Source organism: Salmo salar, chromosome 07, assembly GCF_965601325.2.
Source record: "Salmo salar chromosome 07, fSalSal1, whole genome shotgun sequence".
Classification (NCBI taxonomy): domain Eukaryota; kingdom Metazoa; phylum Chordata; class Actinopteri; order Salmoniformes; family Salmonidae; genus Salmo; species Salmo salar.
Genome location: NC_138297.1, coordinates 67,249,949 through 67,270,343, shown reverse-complemented (window position 1 = coordinate 67,270,343; position 20,395 = coordinate 67,249,949). Strand labels below are relative to the sequence as shown.

Here is a 20,395-nt window from a genome sequence, read left to right as displayed (position 1 = left end):
GGCCTGATTGGTGGAGTGCTGCAGGGATGGTTGTCCTTCTGGAAGGTTCTCCCATCTCCACAGATGAACTCTGGAGCTCTGTCAGAGTGACCATAGGGTTCTTGGTCATCTCCCTGACCAAGGCCCCTTTCCCCCGATTGCTCAGTGGCCAGGCGACAACCTCTAGGAAGAGTCTTGGTGATTCCAAACGTCTTCCATTTAAGAATGGTGGAGGCCACTGTGTTCTTGGGGACCTTCAATGCTGCAGAAATATGTTGGTACCCTTCCCCAGATCTGTGCCTCAACACAATCCTGTCTCGAAGCTCTACAGACAATTCCTTTGACCTCATGGCTTGGTTTTTGCTCTGATATGCACTGTCAACTGTGGGACCTTATATAGAGAGGTGTGTGCCTTTCCAAATCATGTCCAATCATTTGAATTTACACCAGGTGGACTCCAATCAAGTTCCAGATATATCTCAAGGATGATCAATGGGAACAGGATGCACCTGAGCTCAATTTCGAGTTTAATAGCAAAGTGTCTGAATACTTATGTAAATAAGGTATTTCTGTTTTTATTTTTTTATAAATTTGCCAACATTTCTAAAAACCTGTTTTTGCTTCGTCATTATGGGGTATTGTGTGTAGATTGATGATGGAAACAAATGTTTTATACATTTTAGAATAAGGCTGTAACGTCACAAAGTGTGGAAAAAAGTCAAGGGGTCTGAATACTTTCAGAAAACACTGTACACTGGCAGTAACAGCCACCTATTACAGCAGTGAGATTGTGTTGTGTGCAAGTACTCTCATCCACTGATTTAGACATTAAACCCTGCAGTGCTATCTGAGAATATAGTGCTTTAATCTCCTGCTCAAATGGTTCCTATTTCTCACTCACCTCTGCTCTGTCTTAAACATTGATCCATCACATATAGAACCAGTAACATGGAGAAAATTAAAACAACTCACTCTGCTCCCCTGATTCAAATAAAAGATTGGGGAAGGGATGCAAAAGTTTTGATAGAGGACACTAACTAGTAGTCACAGTAAGGGGTTTATTACTATATTCACTGTCACAGTAAGGGGTTTATTACTATAGTCACTGTCACAGTAAGGGGTTTTACTACTATAGTCACTGTCACAGTAAGGGGTTTATTACTATAGTCACTGTCACAGTAAGGGGTTTATTACTATAGTCACTGTCACAGTAAGGGGTTTATTACTATAGTCACTGTCACAGTAAGGGGTTTATTACTATAGTCACTGTCACAGTAAGGGGTTTATTACTATAGTCACTGTCACAGTAAGGGGTTTATTACTATAGTCACTGTCACAGTAAGGGGTTTTACTACTATAGTCACTGTCACAGTAAGGGGTTTTATTACTATAGTCACTGTCACAGTAAGGGGTTTATTACTATAGTCACTGTCACAGTAAGGGGTTTATACTATAGTCACTGTCACAGTAAGGGGTTTATTACTATAGTCACTGTCACAGTAAGGGGTTTTATTACTATAGTCACTGTCACAGTAAGGGGTTTATTACTATAGTCACTGTCACAGTAAGGGGTTTATTACTATAGTCACTGTCACAGTAAGGGGTTTTTACTATAGTCACTGTCACAGTAAGGGGTTTTACTACTATAGTCACTGTCACAGTAAGGGGTTTTATTACTATAGTCACTGTCACAGTAAGGGGTTTATTACTATAGTCACTGTCACAGTAAGGGGTTTTACTATAGTCACTGTCACAGTAAGGGGTTTTACTACATGTCACAGTAAGGGGTTTATTACTATAGTCACAGTAAGGGGTTTATTACTATAGTCACTGTACTGTCACAGTAAGGGGTTTTATTACTATAGTCACTGTCACAGTAAGGGGTTTTATTACTATAGTCACTGTCACAGTAAGGGGTTTTATTACTATAGTCACTGTCACAGTAAGGGGTTTATTACTATAGTCACTGTCACAGTAAGGGGTTTATTACTATAGTCACTGTCACAGTAAGGGGTTTTACTACTATAGTCACTGTCACAGTAAGGGGTTTATTACTATAGTCACTGTCACAGTAAGGGGTTTATTACTGTAGTCACTGTCACAGTAAGGGGTTTATTACTATAGTCACTGTCACAGTAAGGGGTTTTATTACTATAGTCACTGTCACAGTAAGGGGTTTATTACTATAGTCACTGTCACAGTAAGGGGTTTTATTACTATAGTCACTGTCACAAGTAAGGGGTTTATTACTATAGTCACTGTCACAGTAAGGGGTTTTATTACTATAGTCACTGTCACAGTAAGGGGTTTTATTACTATAGTCACTGTCACAGTAAGGGGTTTATTACTATAGTCACAGGGGTTTTTACTATAGTCACTGTCACAGTAAGGGGTTTTACTACTATAGTCACTGTACAGTAAGGGGTTTATTACTATAGTCACGTAAGGGGTTTTATTACTATAGTCACTGTACAGTAAGGGGTTTATTACTATAGTCACTGTCACAGTAAGGGTTTTATTACTATAGTCACTGTCACAGTAAGGGGTTTTATTACTATAGTCACTGTCACAGTAAGGGGTTTATTACTATAGTCACTGTCACAGTAAGGGGTTTGTTACTATAGTCACTGTCACAGTAAGGGGTTTTACTACTATAGTCACTGTCACAGTAAGGGGTTTATTACTATAGTCACTGTCACAGTAAGGGGTTTATTACTATAGTCACTGTCACAGTAAGGGGTTTATTACTATAGTCACTGTCACAGTAAGGGGTTTTACTACTATAGTCACTGTCACAGTAAGGGGTTTATTACTATAGTCACTGTCACAGTAAAGGGTTTATTACTATAGTCACTGTCACAGTAAGGGGTTTATTACTATAGTCACTGTCACAGTAAGGGGTTTATTACTATAGTCACTGTCACAGTAAGGGGTTTTATTACTATAGTCACTGTCACAGTAAGGGGTTTATTACTATAGTCACTGTCACAGTAAGGGGTTTTACTACTATAGTCACTGTCACAGTAAGGGGTTTTACTACTATAGTCACTGTTACAGTAAGGGGTTTATTACTATAGTCACAGTAAGGGGTTTTATTACTATAGTCACTGTTACAGTAAGGGGTTTATTACTATAGTCACTGTCACAGTAAGGGGTTTTATTACTATAGTCACTGTCACAGTAAGGGGTTTATTACTATAGTCACAGTAAGGGGTTTTATTACTATAGTCACTGTCACAGTAAGGGGTTTTACTACTATAGTCACTGTCACAGTAAGGGGTTTTACTACTATAGTCACTGTTACAGTAAGGGGTTTATTACTATAGTCACAGTAAGGGGTTTTATTACTATAGTCACTGTTACAGTAAGGGGTTTATTACTATAGTCACTGTCACAGTAAGGAGTTTTATTACTATAGTCACTGTCACAGTAAGGGGTTTTATTACTATAGTCACTGTCACAGTAAGGGGTTTTACTACTATAGTCACTGTCACAGTAAGGGGTTTTATTACTATAGTCACTGTCACAGTAAGGGGTTTATTACTATAGTCACTGTCACAGTAAGGGGTTTTATTACTATAGTCACTGTCACAGTAAGGGGTTTTACTACTATAGTCACTGTCACAGTAAGGGGTTTATTACTATAGTCACTGTCACAGTAAGGGGTTTTATTACTATAGTCACTGTCACAGTAAGGGGTTTTATTACTATAGTCACTGTCACAGTAAGGGGTTTATTACTATAGTCACTGTCACAGTAAGGGGTTTTATTACTATAGTCACTGTCACAGTAAGGGGTTTTACTACTATAGTCACTGTCACAGTAAGGGGTTTATTACTATAGTCACTGTCACAGTAAGGGGTTTTATTACTATAGTCACTGTCACAGTAAGGGGTTTATTACTATAGTCACTGTCACAGTAAGGGGTTTATTACTATAGTCACTGTCACAGTAAGGGGTTTTACTACTATAGTCACTGTCACAGTAAGGGGTTTATTACTATAGTCACTGTCACAGTAAGGGGTTTTACTACTATAGTCACTGTCCAGTAAGGGGTTTATTACTATAGTCACTGTCACAGTAAGGGGTTTATACTACGTCACGTAGGGGTCACTGTCACGCACGGTAAGGGGTTTTATTACTATAGTCACTGTCACAGTAAGGGGTTTATTACTATAGTTACTGTCACAGTAAGGGGTTTTACTACTATAGTCACTGTCACAGTAAGGGGTTTATTACTATAGTCACGGTCACAGTAAGGGGTTTTACTACTATAGTCACTGTCACAGTAAGGGGTTTTATTACTATAGTCACAGTAAGGGGTTTTACTACTATAGTCACTGTCACAGTAAGGGGTTTATTACTATAGTCACAGTAAGGGGTTTTACTACTATAGTCACTGTCACAGTAAGGGGTGTTACTACTATAGTCACTGTTACAGTAAGGGGTTTATTACTATAGTCACAGTAAGGGGTTTTATTACTATAGTCACTGTTACAGTAAGGGGTTTATTACTATAGTCACTGTCACAGTAAGGGGTTTTACTACTATAGTCACAGTAAGGGGTTTATTACTATAGTCACTGTCACAGTAAGGGGTTTTATTAGTATAGTCACTGTCACAGTAAGGGGTTTATTACTATAGTCACTGTCACAGTAAGGGGTTTATTACTAAAGTCACTGTCACAGTAAGGGGTTTTACTACTATAGTCACTGTCACAGTAAGGGGTTTTATTACTATAGTCACTGTCACAGTAAGGGGTTTTATTACTATAGTCACTGTCACAGTAAGGGGTTTTACTACTATAGTCACTGTCACAGTAAGGGGTTTATTACTATAGGCACTGTCACAGTAAGGGGTTTTATTACTATAGTCACTGTCACAGTAAGGGGTTTATTACTATAGTCACTGTCACAGTAAGGGGTTTTACTACTATAGTCACAGTAAGGGGTTTATTACTATAGTCACTGTCACAGTAAGGGGTTTATTACTATAGTCACTGTCACTGTAAGAGGTTTTACTACTATAGTCACTGTCACAGTAAGGGGTTTATTACTATAGTCACTGTCACAGTAAGGGGTTTTACTACTATAGTCACTGTCACAGTAAGGGGTTTTATTACTATAGTCACTGTCACAGTAAGGGGTTTTGCTACTATAGTCACTGTCACAGTAAGGGGTTTATTACTATAGTCACTGTCACAGTAAGGGGTTTTATTACTATAGTCACTGTCACAGTAAGGGGTATTACTACTATAGTCACATAAGGTTTATTACTATAGTCACTGTCACAGTAAGGGGTTTATTACTACTAGTCACTGTCACAGTAAGGGGTTTATTACTATAGTCACTGTCACAGTAAGGGGTATACTACTATTACTATAGTCACTGTCACAGTAAGGGGTTTTACTACTATAGTCACTGTCACAGTAAGGGGTTTTATTACTATAGTCACTGTCACAGTAAGGGGTTTATTACTATAGTCACTGTCACAGTAAGGGGTTTTACTACTATAGTCACTGTCACAGTAAGGGGTTTATTACTATAGTCACTGTCACAGTAAGGGGTTTATTACTATAGCTCACTGTCACAGTAAGGGGTTTTACTACTATAGTCACTGTCACAGTAAGGGGTTTTATTACTATAGTCACTGTCACAGTAAGGGGTTTTACTACTATAGTCACTGTCACAGTAAGGGGTTTATTACTATAGTCACTGTCACAGTAAGGGGTTTTATTACTATAGTCACTGTCACAGTAAGGGGTTTATTACTATAGTCACTGTCACAGTAAGGGGTTTATTACTATAGTCACTGTCACAGTAAGGGGTTTTACTACTATAGTCACTGTCACAGTAAGGGGTTTTATTACTATAGTCACTGTCACAGTAAGGGGTTTATTACTGTAGTCACTGTCACAGTAAGGGGTTTTATTACTATAGTCACTGTCACAGTAAGGGGTTTTACTACTATAGTCACTGTCACAGTAAGGGGTTTATTACTATAGTCACTGTCACAGTAAGGGGTTTTACTACTAGTAGTCACAGTAAGGGGTTTTATTACTATAGTCACTGTTACAGTAAGGGGTTTATTACTATAGTCACTGTCACAGTAAGGGGTTTTACTTACTATAGTCACTGTCACAGTAAGGGGTTTATTACTATAGTCACTGTCACAGTAAGGGGTTTTATTACTATAGTCACTGTCACAGTAAGGGGTTTATTACTATAGTCACTGTCACAGTAAGGGGTTTATTACTATAGTCACTGTCACAGTAAGGGGTTTTACTACTATAGTCACTGTCACAGTAAGGGGTTTTATTACTATAGTCACTGTCACAGTAAGGGGTTTTACTACTATAGTCACTGTCACAGTAAGGGGTTTATTACTATAGTCACTGTCACAGTAAGGGGTTTATTACTATAGTCCTGTCACATGGGAACTAACATGTACAGTAAGGGTTTATTACTATAGTCACTGTCACAGTAAGGGGTTTTATTACTATAGTCACTGTCACAGTAAGGGGTTTATTACTATAGTCACTGTCACAGTAAGGGGTTTTACTACTATAGTCACTGTCACAGTAAGGGGTTTATTACTATAGTCACTGTCACAGTAAGGGGTTTATTACTATAGTCACTGTCACAGTAAGGGGTTTTACTACTATAGTCACTGTCACAGTAAGGGGTTTATTACTATAGTCACTGTCACAGTAAGGGGTTTATTACTATAGTCACTGTCACAGTAAGGGGTTTTGTTACTATAGTCACTGTCACAGTAAGGGGTTTTATTACTATAGTCACTGTCACAGTAAGGGGTTTTACTACTATAGTCACTGTCACAGTAAGGGGTTTATTACTATAGTCACTGTCACAGTAAGGGGTTTATTACTATAGTCACTGTCACAGTAAGGGGTTTATTACTATAGTCACTGTCACAGTAAGGGGTTTTATTCATGGATTTTTGTGTGTTATTGTTTTCTCTCCCAGAGCCCCTTGGCGGAGTCATCGAGGGCATCAGCGCTGGAATGTTCCTCATCGGAATGTTGATCGCCGTCATCTCCCTCCTCGTCTACAGGCAGAGAGTCCGTAAAGTGTGAGTGTCTGTCCAGGACTGGGATGTTTAACCTTGCCTGAGACCTGAAGACCTGTGTTACCTCTCTGGGATAATGCCTAGGCTTTAGCTCAGTGGGTTAACACAGTTTGATACTCCTTTGGGGACACAAACAAAAATAACGCTGGAACTCACATGTAGATGTATATTTCATCTGTCTTGAGCTATTAGAGCTACAACACACTGATTTAATGGTCAGCATCATCAATCTCAGTCTACCAATGATGTCTAACCTTATTGTAGAGTCCAGAACCTATCATTTATCACGCTAATGATTGTGTAATTAGGAATTATGTATAAATGACTGAAGAATGAGTAATTTGCTGCTGGACAGACGTGTGTGTGTGTGTGTGTGTGTGTGTGTGTGTGTGTGTGTGTGTGTGTGTGTGTGTGTGTGTGTGTGTGTGTGTCTGTGTGTGTGTGTGTGTGTGTGTGTGTATTGTGCTACTCATTCGGGCAAATCTAATACATTTTTACAAATTGAGTTAAAAAAATATATAGATTTATAGTTGAATTGATTGCATGGTTGTGTGTACACAGGGCAGTACAGGAGAGCCCAGTGGTACGGATGAGCATGTGGAAGCAGGGGCCTACATCAGGGATGTATGTTGGAGTCAGAAGGTGAGACACACAGAATCCTTTTTCCCTTTATACGCTTCCCCTTGGTGACATCATCCGCAATCATAACATTCAGTTTCACTGGTAGGTGGATAACATGCAGGTCTATTTACCAATCAGACCCAGTGACCAAGCTAGCGTAGCTACCCTTCACCAATGACCAAGCTAGCGTAGCTACCCTTCACCAGTGATCAAGCTAGCATAGCTACCCTTCACCAATGACCAAGCTAGCGTAGCTACCCTTCACCAGTGACCAAGCTAGCATAGCTACCCTACACCAATGACCAAGCTAGCGTAGCTACCCTTCACCAGTGACCAAGCTAGCATAGCTACCCTACACCAATGACCAAGCTAGCGTAGCTACCCTTCACCAGTGACCAAGCTATCGTAGCTACCCTTCACCAATGACCAAGCTAGCGTAGCTACCCTTCACCAGTGATCAAGCTAGCATAGCTACCCTTCACCAATTACCAAGCTAGCGTAGCTACCCTTCACCAGTGACCAAGCTAGCGTAGCTACCCTTCACCAGTGATCAAGCTAGCATAGCTACCCTTCACCAATGACCAAGCTAGCGTAGCTACCCTTCACCAATGACCAAGCTAGCGTAGCTACCCTTCACCAGTGACTAAGCTATCGTAGCTACCCTTCACCAGTGATCAAACTAGCATAGCTACCCTTCACCAATGACCAAGCTAGCGTAGCTACCCTTCACCAGTGACCAAGCTATCGTAGCTACCCTTCACCAGTGATCAAGCTAGCATAGCTACCCTTCACCAATTACCAAGCTAGCGTAGCTACCCTTCACCAATGACCAAGCTAGCGTAGCTACCCTTCACCAGTGACCAAGCTAGCGTAGCTACCCTTCACCAATGACTAAGCTATCGTAGCTACCCTTCACCAGTGACCAAGCTATCGTAGCTACCCTTCACCAATGACCAAGCTAGCATAGCTACTGTTGATGATTAGTTATTTGAGAAGGAGACAAGTCAAGACGCTGGACCGGGTGATTCAGTTTATAGTAAGGCAGTTTATTATGAGACAAAGATATTTGGCAAAGCGTGCACGGACTCCTTCGTTTAGCTCATAGGGAACTAGCAGAAGAGAGCCCCGAAACATAGTCTACATCCAATTTATACAATGAAATAACAGTGTGTTGACGTTGAGTCTAGTAGGTCCGCTCTCCTGACTGGTCGATGAGTGGAGGGACGGTCCACTCTCCAGGTGGTGTCGACTTCCCATTGGCCCTTGGCAGTGTCCTTTGTCCTCGGAGTCCAACACACCTAAGTGTGTGTGTGTGTGTGTTTCTGGTAATTCGTGTCTGGGTGCTTGCGATATTCATGGAATGTTGTTCTTTACACCAGTGGTCAGTTCGTGTGGCTAGGGCTTAAGTCAGCCATCTGTCTCTGGGTGTGGTCGTGATTGGTATCAGTTGGTCGCTCAATATGTCTCTGGAATTTTGTTGTGTGCTGTTGTGAAACATGTTGTGCAAATGCCCTCCTTATATATCATTAGGTAAAACGTTAGATTATCTTTATTACAAATCCCCCTCTTCACGTCTGCAAGACGTGACAAAAAAGAACAATCTGCGGCACAGCGGGAGTGAAAACAAACAAACGGAAGTCAGAGACAAATGTTGTGAGTCCCCCTCTTCACGTCTCACCTCAGCAGATAGCTTGTCAAGTCTCAATAGGGATTAAAATCATATCATTTCCATTACAATCCACCCGTTTTGCTAGATATTTCACATACATTATAACACATCTATTTTGATTGGATTCAGAAATTTCACACAAATTCAAACTAATTCATGCATCCCAATAGATGGTCTCATCTAACATGTGCTCCTCATATTTGAATGAATCCTCCACCTTGCTCGGCGGTAGGTACTTGTCATCTCATTGATCTGAACTTTGACTCGGTCCGTAGCTCACCATCTGCTCCGTTATCATCTCTCTAGAGTTCTGGTGATTAAACCTCTTGCACACGGGACCAAACAACAACCACACAACCCAATCACACTCATACAGGTGAAAGCAGCCCATAATACAGTTCTTGCAACACTTTTCCATTTCCCAAACATGATCTGTGTTATCAAAAATGTACGTACAGCAATGAACCTAATCATTCTACCTACACCATCCTCTTTGCCCGTAACCTATCGAGAGTCAGTCTATTTTACCAGGTCATGAGGGAGGTGGCGGATAATTGGTCAGAGAACCTCTTTACTGCATCCCCTGTTTCATTCATGAATCTCTGTTGATTAAAATATGTCATTAATTCAATCCACATTATTATTTATTGTCAACTACCAAAATAATGTAGTGTTAAAGCCTTCACATATTTGATTCATAGCTTTGTATTCATCTGGAACTTCCCTGAGGATGCCAATAGCATCCATCTTGTAAAGCTACTCCCATCCTGGTCAAAACTCCTCCTGTGCCTACTTTAGCCTCCTATAACTGGCCTCTGATGACTAACTCGAACTGGTTAGACCAATAACCCCAGGGCGCAATTCCTAACCACCCTTTGTGGTAATTTCTGTCGTATGCGTCCTTTGCTGGTACTAGCCCACCCTTCATCAGTTATAGGTGCTATGAGGTTACACATTTTCTCCTGTGCTTTCAAACCTAAGTCAGTCATATTAACAATTACCTTTCCAGCCATTAAAATCATCTTAATTCTCGGTGCCATTTTTGTATCTATAACACTGGTATTCATCCGGAATTTAGGTGAACCGAGGTGGGTTGGCTGAGTACTTCAATCTGGCCAACCCATATTCCTGTACAGTTGTCTGCTTCCCCAGGAAATTGTTTAATGTTTACCTTAAAGTCTACATCTTGATCTTCTTTGATTCCTTATTCTGTACGTCACTCATCAGTGTATTATATAGTTTATCTTTTACTTCTTCTCCATGACAACGGTAACCTATGTTTAGTACCAGTAGGTGGTGGATCTGAATATATCAGAAAGATTAGACTATGATGCAGCTCAGAGTTTCTACTCTTCCCAAAAACCGTCAACCCTCTCCTGCCCTTAGTCTCTCTGCTTGGTACCACCCCATACTCACACCTCTAGGAGCACACACAGTGATGAACGGTCGGGATAGGGAATCTTCGTTAAGGAGGTAACCCCCGGACCCTGTTGGTATCGGTTCTTCTCCTAACTCTGTGTGTGATCAGCAGTGGTCATATGTGTACATACCTCCTTGCAGTGGGTAACGTGGACCCAAGTGACTCTCTCAGCTTTTCTAATGACAAAGGCAATGGTTTAACAGCACCTGGTATGGGCCTTCCCCACGGGGCTGCTTCCCGTCTTTTCTCCTCAGGGACTGGATCCACACCCAGTCTCCTGGTTGGATTGAGTGAATCACCTTCTCCTGTAAGTCACCTGTTGAACACAAAATCTTGGACATACGGGTTGGGTTAACAAACAGTCTTCTCATGTGCTCTGCTAGTATATCTTTAACTTCTATGTCTACCTGTTCTGGTGTCTCTATTCTCCCTAACTCTGGCATTCTATAGGCTCTACCTGATTAGCTAAACTGTCATCCATCATTTAAAGAGATAGATCCCAGTATCAACACTAGGGATTATATCTTGTCCTAATATTCTAGCTACCATAATCATGTCCACCAAGTAAGTTGGGAACACTTCTACCCATTTGCTATACTTATCTGTTACTGTTAAACACCCCTTCTTCCCCTCAATTCGGAATAGTTCAATAAGTCCATTTCCAAATGTTGGAATGGACATTCTACAAAAAATGTTTTTGTTCTAGTAGCATCCTATCCTGTTCTATCGCCTGCTCTACCATACTCCCCCTATTTATACATGGCTCAAGCCATGTATCAATTTTGCTGCATTTCTTAACAATGTCTTTTGTAAGGTTAGTAAATTATCCTTATGTCAGCCCTTCTCTTGTAGGATTGCCCCCTTTCATATACCACATGTCCAATTCTCCCTGGGGCATTCATCCTTAGGTACCCTGTGCATTTCTCTATCAAGTGTCCTATCTTCTTTAAGATTGAACAACTTCTTTCAACTAAATTATCATATCTTTTCCTAGCGAATTTTACCAAACATAACTTAAAATCAAAACTATAATACATGCCTATGGAGCCGATAGTCTCTCCATGTATTAATATCCTAACTAAATGAACCTAACTAAATTATCCTGCTATCTTCTATTCTTATGTCTTTTCTGTCTCTCCAGTGTTATTTCTGTCCTCACCTGTTTATAATTTAACTATGCTGGTCTCCACTCACTAACCGTTATCTAATTCTATGTTACTTTTATCTTCTCTTCCTTGTTTATGCTCTCCTCCTTCTACTTCCAACCCATCAAGGTCTCAGCAGTGCAGGGGAGTACTAAATGTCTCATGGTCTTATTACATAGCTACTTACATTTATCTCGATACCCTCAATAATCCTGGATTCCCTACAGATGTCATATATTCCTGTCCTGTTGGCTTAAGTCTACCATTATTAACCTGTTTTATCAACAAAATATAATATTACTATTATATTAATTCCACAGTCTTGTTGTGTTAAATCTCTTCCACTAAATACAACCACAGCTGACTTCCTAAGGGAAAATAAACTTATCTAGATAATGTAAAAAGTACCCCTACTTATCAAACGATATTCACGTAACATAATCAGATCAAAATGACTAATCTGAACTACTCCCCAAAGAAAAATTATTGTACCCTTTTCGTCATTTTGTCTTCTCATTGGTTCAAATTATCAATTGTGTCTAAGAACTTTAACTCCATCATAATTATCAGTTCTCCTAGCTTCCTTAAAGTTAGTATCCCAAATGACCTTAAATTCACCATCCAATGGCTTTTCATTGCGGCTGATCAGACCACAAAAGGAAAAGTCACCAGTGGGGTCAAAAAGTCATAACCCCTTTTCAGAACCGTTTTTTCTTTCTTACTACATTAGACAAATGAAAGCTAATAACCTTATCTACATTTCGTATCTCAAGTTCCCAGAACATTCCCTATCAAAAGAATTTCACGTGTTTAATTAAAACTCAGAAAATAAAACTTTAAAATGCCATGTGTGTCTACCCCTTTAAGATATCCTGTCCCTAGGAATTTTTCCCCAAAGAGCTAAGCGCTCCATATTCCATAAAATAACCACTTGGTCAGCATTTCCTCATACTACACCGATTCAGAAACCCAAAAGTTAACTACAAACAAAACCTAAAAATGCTTATACTTCCATTGTACTCCCCCCAATCATTAGTTTTAAACTTAATTGAACATGCGCTACCCTTGGATACAATACTGTACTTCAATCTATGAAACCCCATATTTTAACGTACTATTTAACCAATTTGACCCAAGATTGCTTAAAACCCTAAAACCCTTTCAGTTTGTCTGCAAACCGGCCCATTCTGTTTGCTAGGAATACCCTGCCATTATACACAACTGTGTTTAATGTGCACCGTCCCTGTTAATATAAAATTAACTCCACCTGTAATTCACCTTAATGACTTGATATATTTCCTTGCAATGTTCAATTCACTGGTGTTACTAAACAATCAATACCACGAATCAATAACCAGAATTTATCACAAAACAAAACGCTTCTTTCCCGCCAAACATAGCCCAGCGATTACCTCTTTTCAAACAGCGTTCTGCCTTTCCTCTATCACAAGATTAAAACCAATATTCCAACTGTATCTCTCTTTCGGCTTCACACTTATGAAATGTCTATGTCCTTATATGTACCATGTAAATCGCCATACTTATAAAAATAACATCATTCAACTCTTTCTCTGTATGCCATTTCCAGCAACAGAGAACGTATTATATCAAAATTCTCTCGCTATTATTTTCTAATTAGTTAGCCTTTCAATTTAAACTAATCAAGCTATCAAAACGTTACATTTATATCTTAAACAAACGCTAGCAACCGTATCTCTCCAGGCAAAACATATCTTCTTACATTTTAGTCCCATGGTGCATGGGCTGGGATCCGAACCCGGGCCTACCGCGTGGCAGGCGTGAAAACTAAACTATTCGAATGCATACTCGGGTTCAGTGTCTTCCACCTGAAGCAAAGGAAACATTAGGCCCCTATCAGCCTGACCAGGGTCAATAGCGGTGGTGATCAGCCTAGTAGTGTACACTCACAAAAATAACAAACAGGGGAGCTGATATCCCCAGCCTCTCCCAGGGAGGGATGTACCCCGACCCTGGGCGTGGTGCCTTAGGTCGTGGAAACGGAAGCCATTGTCCCATTTTCCCCAACTAAGGTTTCAGTGGTTGGAATCGAATTTATGTAGGGCGCGCAAATCGGCCTTGGTTTCAGTCAAAGTTCTGGAAGGGGTTGGGGCTGGAGTGCAATGTGTAAGGTGGTGCCAAGGTGCTCCTGATTTACCTTTGACCTGGACAGAGTGTGAAGTAACTTCCTTCACTTCGTACAGCCCAGTCCACCTGGGTTCCAGCCACTTTCTCTTGTGGACTTTGACCCTCACCCAGTCCCCAACTTTTACCTTCAGTGGTGGCGAGTCTCCCAACAGCTCCCCCTCTTTGACCTTGCGGATCTGTGTGGAGAGAGCTGCAGAAAGTTCCGTCAGTTTTCTCACATACAGACATTACAATTTGTTGTACATCAAGGGCGGGCATATGACCTCCCTCCCTTGGTGGACCAGGCATATTCAAACCTGCACATACCTTAGCTATTTAGCCTTAAGGGTTTGAGTGGCGCGTTCCACGAGGCCCTGAGATTGGGGCCTGCACACCTACCCAAATTTGTGTACAATCCCGAATCTCTCCTCCACCTGTCTCAGGTGCTTGTTACTGATTTGCAGCCACTTTATGACTGACTTGGCCTCCTCTCGTGCCTTTGGTATTGCTCTGGTACTACTGTTACCCACCCAACAAACCTGTCTTTCACTCCCACCAGGTACCCCCTTTCCACTTGCCACGTTATCTGGGCCCCTGACGGTGTCTTCCTTTTCTCTGGTTTTCTTCTTCCTTCTTAAACATGTGGTTCCTGTTTCTGTCCTTTTCACTTTCTATTCCCTTCTCCACTGCTTCCTTCAACCCTTCCTCCATCACTACCTTATTGCTTTATAATGTTCCTTTCCCCCACTCTATCCTGTATCTTCTGATCTAAATATTCGCTAAATTTAAGTTTAATTGGTTGGCTTGTCGCCATTATGTTTTAACGATTCTAGTCCTTTTAACTTTGTAAACTTAGCCCGTCGTTGGTTAAGACCAACGATGTATTCTCGGTGCGGACACTGACTTAACTCTGGTGCCCCACCCTCGTAAACAAAGTGTTACTACTTGTCTAATTTCCCAGGCAATACCCACGGCACGGCGGCCTTTTCAATTTATTATCACAATTATGTGGACCAAATTAGGCTCTAACTTAGTGTTCGGGGTCTCAAGGAACGGACCCTTATGTTACATACAATTACTCGACAGGGATTATACACTTTCACAATTGGGTATACAAATACAATTAAAACAAATTATGACACCTTCACTGACTACCGGGCAGCAAAGAAATTGACTGACATCCGGGACGGGGTTAACAATTATAGTGTCACGTCAGAAGGAGCCCCCGGGCAGCGACTAATTCGCTGACATCCGGGACAAGATTACACAGTTGTCAAACCGAGCAGTAACTATTTTACTGACATTCGGGATAGAGCTAAACAGTTATAACAATATTATTATATTTTTAAATTCATCCGACTTTTCATTGGTGGTCCCGGCAGGTTGCCACTCCAGCCGTCCTCCAATGTCACGAATTATTATGCTATCAAAAGTATGTCACACAGACTCTTTATCTACTTTTAATTGATCTGAATAATATGGGTGGACTCAACTGGTTGCCACGTCAGTCGTCCCCCAAGTCAACAGATATATTCTATCAATGATGGGCCACACAGGCCGGGTCCACACAGGACGGGTCCACACAGGACGGGTCCACACAGGACGGGTCCACACAGGACTTAACTAACTTAAAATCTATTCAGTCAAATATCTTTGTGTTCGGCCTTAACATTTAATTATAGTTATTACAATTTCGACAACAATTCATACTCACGCCCAGTACTACTGATCAGAATTTGGATGAGACTATAATACAATATGCAGATTTTGTTTTAACAGGCTCTGCTTACCTTATTTAGTCGAGCTCGTTGATCAGTTTCCTGGGGCGGGCAGAATCGCCGATGTCTCCTGCGAACAGGTCACCCGTCCTTACGAGATTGTCCCGGACATGTCTCCTCTCACATCAACCATTAATGGACCGAATTCAGGAGTTTGAAACCATCCTCTGCTACCAATTCTGTTGATGATTAGTTATTTGAGAAGGAGACAAGTCAAGACGCTGGACCGGGTGATTCAGTTTATAGTAAGGCAGTTTATTATGAGACAAAGATATTTGGCAAAGCGTGCACGGACTCCTTCGTTTAGCTCATAGGGAACTAGCAGAAGAGAGCCCCGAAACATAGTGTACATCCAATTTATACAATGAAATAACAGTGTGTTGACGTTGAGTCTAGTAGGTCCGCTCTCCTGACTGGTCGATGAGTGGAGGGACGGTCCACTCTCCAGGTGGTGTCAACTTCCCATTGGCCCTTGGCAGTGTCCTTTGTCCTCGGAGTCCAACACACCTAAGTGTGTGTGTGTGTGTGTTTCTGGTAATTCGTGTCTGGGTGCTTGCGATATTCATGGAATGTTGTTCTTTACACCAGTGGTCAGTTCGTGTGGCTAGGGCTTAAGTCAGCCATCTGTCTCTGGGTGTGGTCGTGATTGGTATCAGTTGGTCGCTCAATATGTCTCTGGAATTTTGTTGTGTGCTGTTGTGAAACATGTTGTGCAAATGCCCTCCTTATATATCATTAGGTAAAACGTTAGATTATCTTTATTACACTAGGTTCATATTTCAGACTGTCTTTGTCTCATTAGAGTGTGAGATGTGGCTGTAGGTTCATATTTCAGACTGTCTTTGTCTCATTAGAGTGTGAGATGTGGCTGTAGGTTCATATTTCAGACTGTCTTTGTCTCATTAGACTGTGAGATGTGGCTGTAGGTTCATATTTCAGACTGTCTTTGTCTCATTAGACTGTGAGATGTGGCTGTAGGTTCATATTTCAGACTGCCTTTGTCTCATTAGACTGTGAGATGTGGCTGTAGGTTCGTACTTCAGCATAAATCTGCATTTGCAACACTTATAACTCCACTGTTATAAGGTTTCAACTTACAAGGCCATCCCAAAATACGTTTTTTGACATAGGCTCTGAATCTAAACCACGCTTCCTGCCCCATGATTGAATGATTGATTGACTGACTGATCCCTATCTGTCTGTTTCAGGGGAACAACTTCCGTCGTGAGTACATCGCCACCCAAGGCCCTCTCCCCGGAACCAAGGATGACTTCTGGAGGATGGTGTGGGAGCACGACGTATACAACATCGTCATGGTGACGCAATGTGTGGAGAAGGGACGGGTGAGTCGGAGAATGGGGGGGAGGGGGGCATGACAGATGTGTTTCCATAGTAACTCAGAGAAATAAATAGTTCCTAAAGAACCCTGATAATGGTCAGTAATCTAAATCATTGAGAACTTGACATATGGCCTGACTGGATTGACTGAACACGCCCTCATTCTCATCTATGGGGCTGAAGTGGAGCTGGTCGAGAGTTTCAGTTCCTTGGTGTCCACATCACCAACAAACTATCATGGTCCAAACACACCAAGAAAGTCGTGAAGAGGGCAGGACAATGCCTCTTCCCCCTCAGGAGACTGAAAATATTTGGCATGGGTTCCCAGACCCTAAAAAAGTTATACAACTGCACCATCGAGAGCATCCTGACCGGTTGCATCACCGCCTAGTATGGCAACTGCTCAGCATCCGACCGTAAGGACCTACAGAGGGTAGTGAGTACAGCCCAGTACATCACTGGGGCCAAGCTTCCTGCCATCCAGGACCTCTATACCAGGCGGTGTCAGAGGAAGCCCCAAAAAATTGTCAAAGACTCCAGTCACCCAAGTCATTGACTGTTCTCTCTGCTACCGCACGGCAAGTGGTACAGGAGCGCCAAGTCTAGGTCCAAAAGGCTCCTTAAAAGCTTCTACACCCAAGTCATAGACTGCTGAACAATTAATTAATTGGCCACCTGGACTATTTGTATTGACCACCCCCCCCCCCCCCCCCCCCCCTTTGTTTTTACACTGCTGCTACTCAATGTTTATTACCTATGCATAGTCACTTTACCCCTACCTACATGTACAAATTACCTCAACTAACCTGTACCCCCGCACATTGACTCGGTACTGGTACCCGCTGTATATCGCCTCATTATTCTTATTTTATTGTGTTTTTATTTTACTTTAGTTTATTTAGAAAATATTTTCTTAAAACTGCATTGTTGGTTAATGGCCTTGTCAGTAAGCATTTCACGGTAAGGTCTACACCTGTTGTATTCGGCGCATGTGACAAATTACATTTGATTAGACATAAAAAGTCTGATATTATTGGACTTTACTATGAGTGGGACATTTTGGATGGATAGAGGGATGAATGAATGGGGATAGATGGATGGACGAACAAACAAACAAACAAACAAATGAATAAATGAACAAACTATTCAATAAATAACTCAATCCCTTTATCAACCAGTCAGTCAGTCAACAAATCAAGAGATCTAATGGTCTAACCGTGGTCATTGTTGTCCCCGTCCAGGTGAAGTGTGACCACTACTGGCCAGCTGACCGGGAGCCTCTGTACTATGGAGACCTGGTGGTTCAAATGCTGTCTGAGTCTGTCCTGGCTGAATGGACAATCAGGGAGTTCAAGATCAGCTCTGTGAGTAACAGTCACCTCAGTAACAATCCCCTCAGTAACAATCCCCTCAGTAACAGTCACCTCAGTAACAGTCACCTCAGTAACAATCACCTCAGTAACAGTCACCTCAGTAACAATCACCTCAGAAACAATCACCTCAGTAACAATCACCTCAGTAACAATCACCTCAGTAACAATCACCTCAGTAACAATCACCTCAGAAACAATCACCTCAGAAACAATCACCTCAGTAACAATCACCTCAGAAACAATCACCTCAGTAACAATCACCTCAGTAACAGTCACCTCAGTAACAGTCACCTCGGTAACAAACACCTCAGTAACAAACACCTCAGTAACAATCACCTCAGTAACAATCACCTCAGAAACAATCACCTCAGTAACAATCACCTCAGTAACAATCACCTCAGTAACAATCACCTCAGTAACAATAACCTCAGATAATATGGCAGCTTCTCTGTTACTGTCACTATTGAAAGCTGTAGCCCAACTGAAGAGCTTTCAGTTCACTAGGATGACCTGTTTTTATATAAACCATCAGTACCAAGACAGATAAAACTGTTTGATCCTCTAATCGCTTAGATCCTGATCTACAAGGTACATTCTAGACCTGGTGGGAAGGTCCGACTTTATTTTTTTATTTATTTTTTATTTTTTATTTAACCTTTTATTTAACCAGGTAAGTCAGTTAATTACAAATTCTTATTTACAATGACGGCCTACCCCGACCAAACCCGGACAACGCTGGACCAATTGTGCGCCACCCTATGGGACTCCCAATCACGGCCGGATGTGATTCAGCCTAGATTAGAACCAGAGATTGTAGTGTCACCTCTTGCACTGAGATACAGTACCTTAGACCGCTGCGCCACTCGGGAGCCCCCAAGAGGGAGATACCCTGCATTTCCTGTCCTGAACATCCCTCATCTTGTATCTCTTCAGGAGGGTCGTCCCAGCTTCCCTCGGGTGGTGAGACACTTCCACTACACGGTGTGGCCAGACCATGGGGTCCCCGAGACCACCCAGTCCCTCATCGAGTTCGTACGGACCGTCAGGGACTACATCGACAGAGCCCCCAGCACTGGAGCCACCGTTGTTCACTGCAGGTATGTGTAAGGGCCACCTCGGTGTGTGTGGAAGGGGATATTGTGTGTTTGTGTGCGTGTGCGTGTGTGTGTGTGCGTGTGCGTGTGTGTGTGTGTGTGTGTGTGTGTGTGTGTGTGTGTGTGTGTGTGTGTGTGTGTGTGTGTGTGTGTGTGTGTGTGTGTGTGTGTGTGTGTGTGTGTGTGTGTGTGTGTGTGTGTGTGTGTGGAGGGCGTGTGTGTGTGTTCAAACTCAGGAAATTATGCCAGGGTAGATGTAAATTTAGCGGAGTCAGAGGGTTCATCTCCCATCAGAAAGAGTTTCCCCCTTGGCAGACATGAGTCAAAGAAAAGACAAGCAACGTGACTGAGAAAATGTAGTGAGGCCGATTAATAATTGATCAGCTCCATACATTAGACTAGTCCCCTCGCAGGGTTGGGCAGTAACGGATTACATGTAAGGGATTACAAAAAAACAGTAACTGTAATCCGTTACCAGCTATAATATTGTAATCAGATACTTTTGAAAAACTCGATGATTACTTCAAAGGATTGCTTTTAAATTTAAAAAAGATGTTTGTGAGAAGAAACACAAATCTTTCACACTTCTCTGTTTTCTCAAAGACATTCAAATCAGCGTTGAAAAAAGACGCAAGTTTACGTTTGTTCCGCCTGAGAGAGTCTGACCACAAGTCAGAGACCACTATGATGACACACCAAATATGTTTGATGGATGGTGGGAAAAGAGCAGGAATAGGCTTTTGT

General features: G+C 41.6%; 1 protein-coding gene across 1 annotated transcript in view; it reads left to right on the top strand.

Moving 5' to 3' along the window:
• LOC106576617 (receptor-type tyrosine-protein phosphatase beta) overlaps window positions 1-20,395 on the top strand; it is a 129,318-nt gene that overhangs the window by 97,062 nt on the left and 11,861 nt on the right. Inside the window, exons 14-19 of the mRNA XM_082977229.1 lie at window positions 6,966-7,071; window positions 7,630-7,710; window positions 14,221-14,293; window positions 17,055-17,189; window positions 18,426-18,548; window positions 19,491-19,654. Coding sequence (XP_082833355.1) covers window positions 6,966-7,071; window positions 7,630-7,710; window positions 14,221-14,293; window positions 17,055-17,189; window positions 18,426-18,548; window positions 19,491-19,654 — 682 coding nt within the window. The remainder of the gene's footprint in view (window positions 1-6,965; window positions 7,072-7,629; window positions 7,711-14,220; window positions 14,294-17,054; window positions 17,190-18,425; window positions 18,549-19,490; window positions 19,655-20,395) is intronic.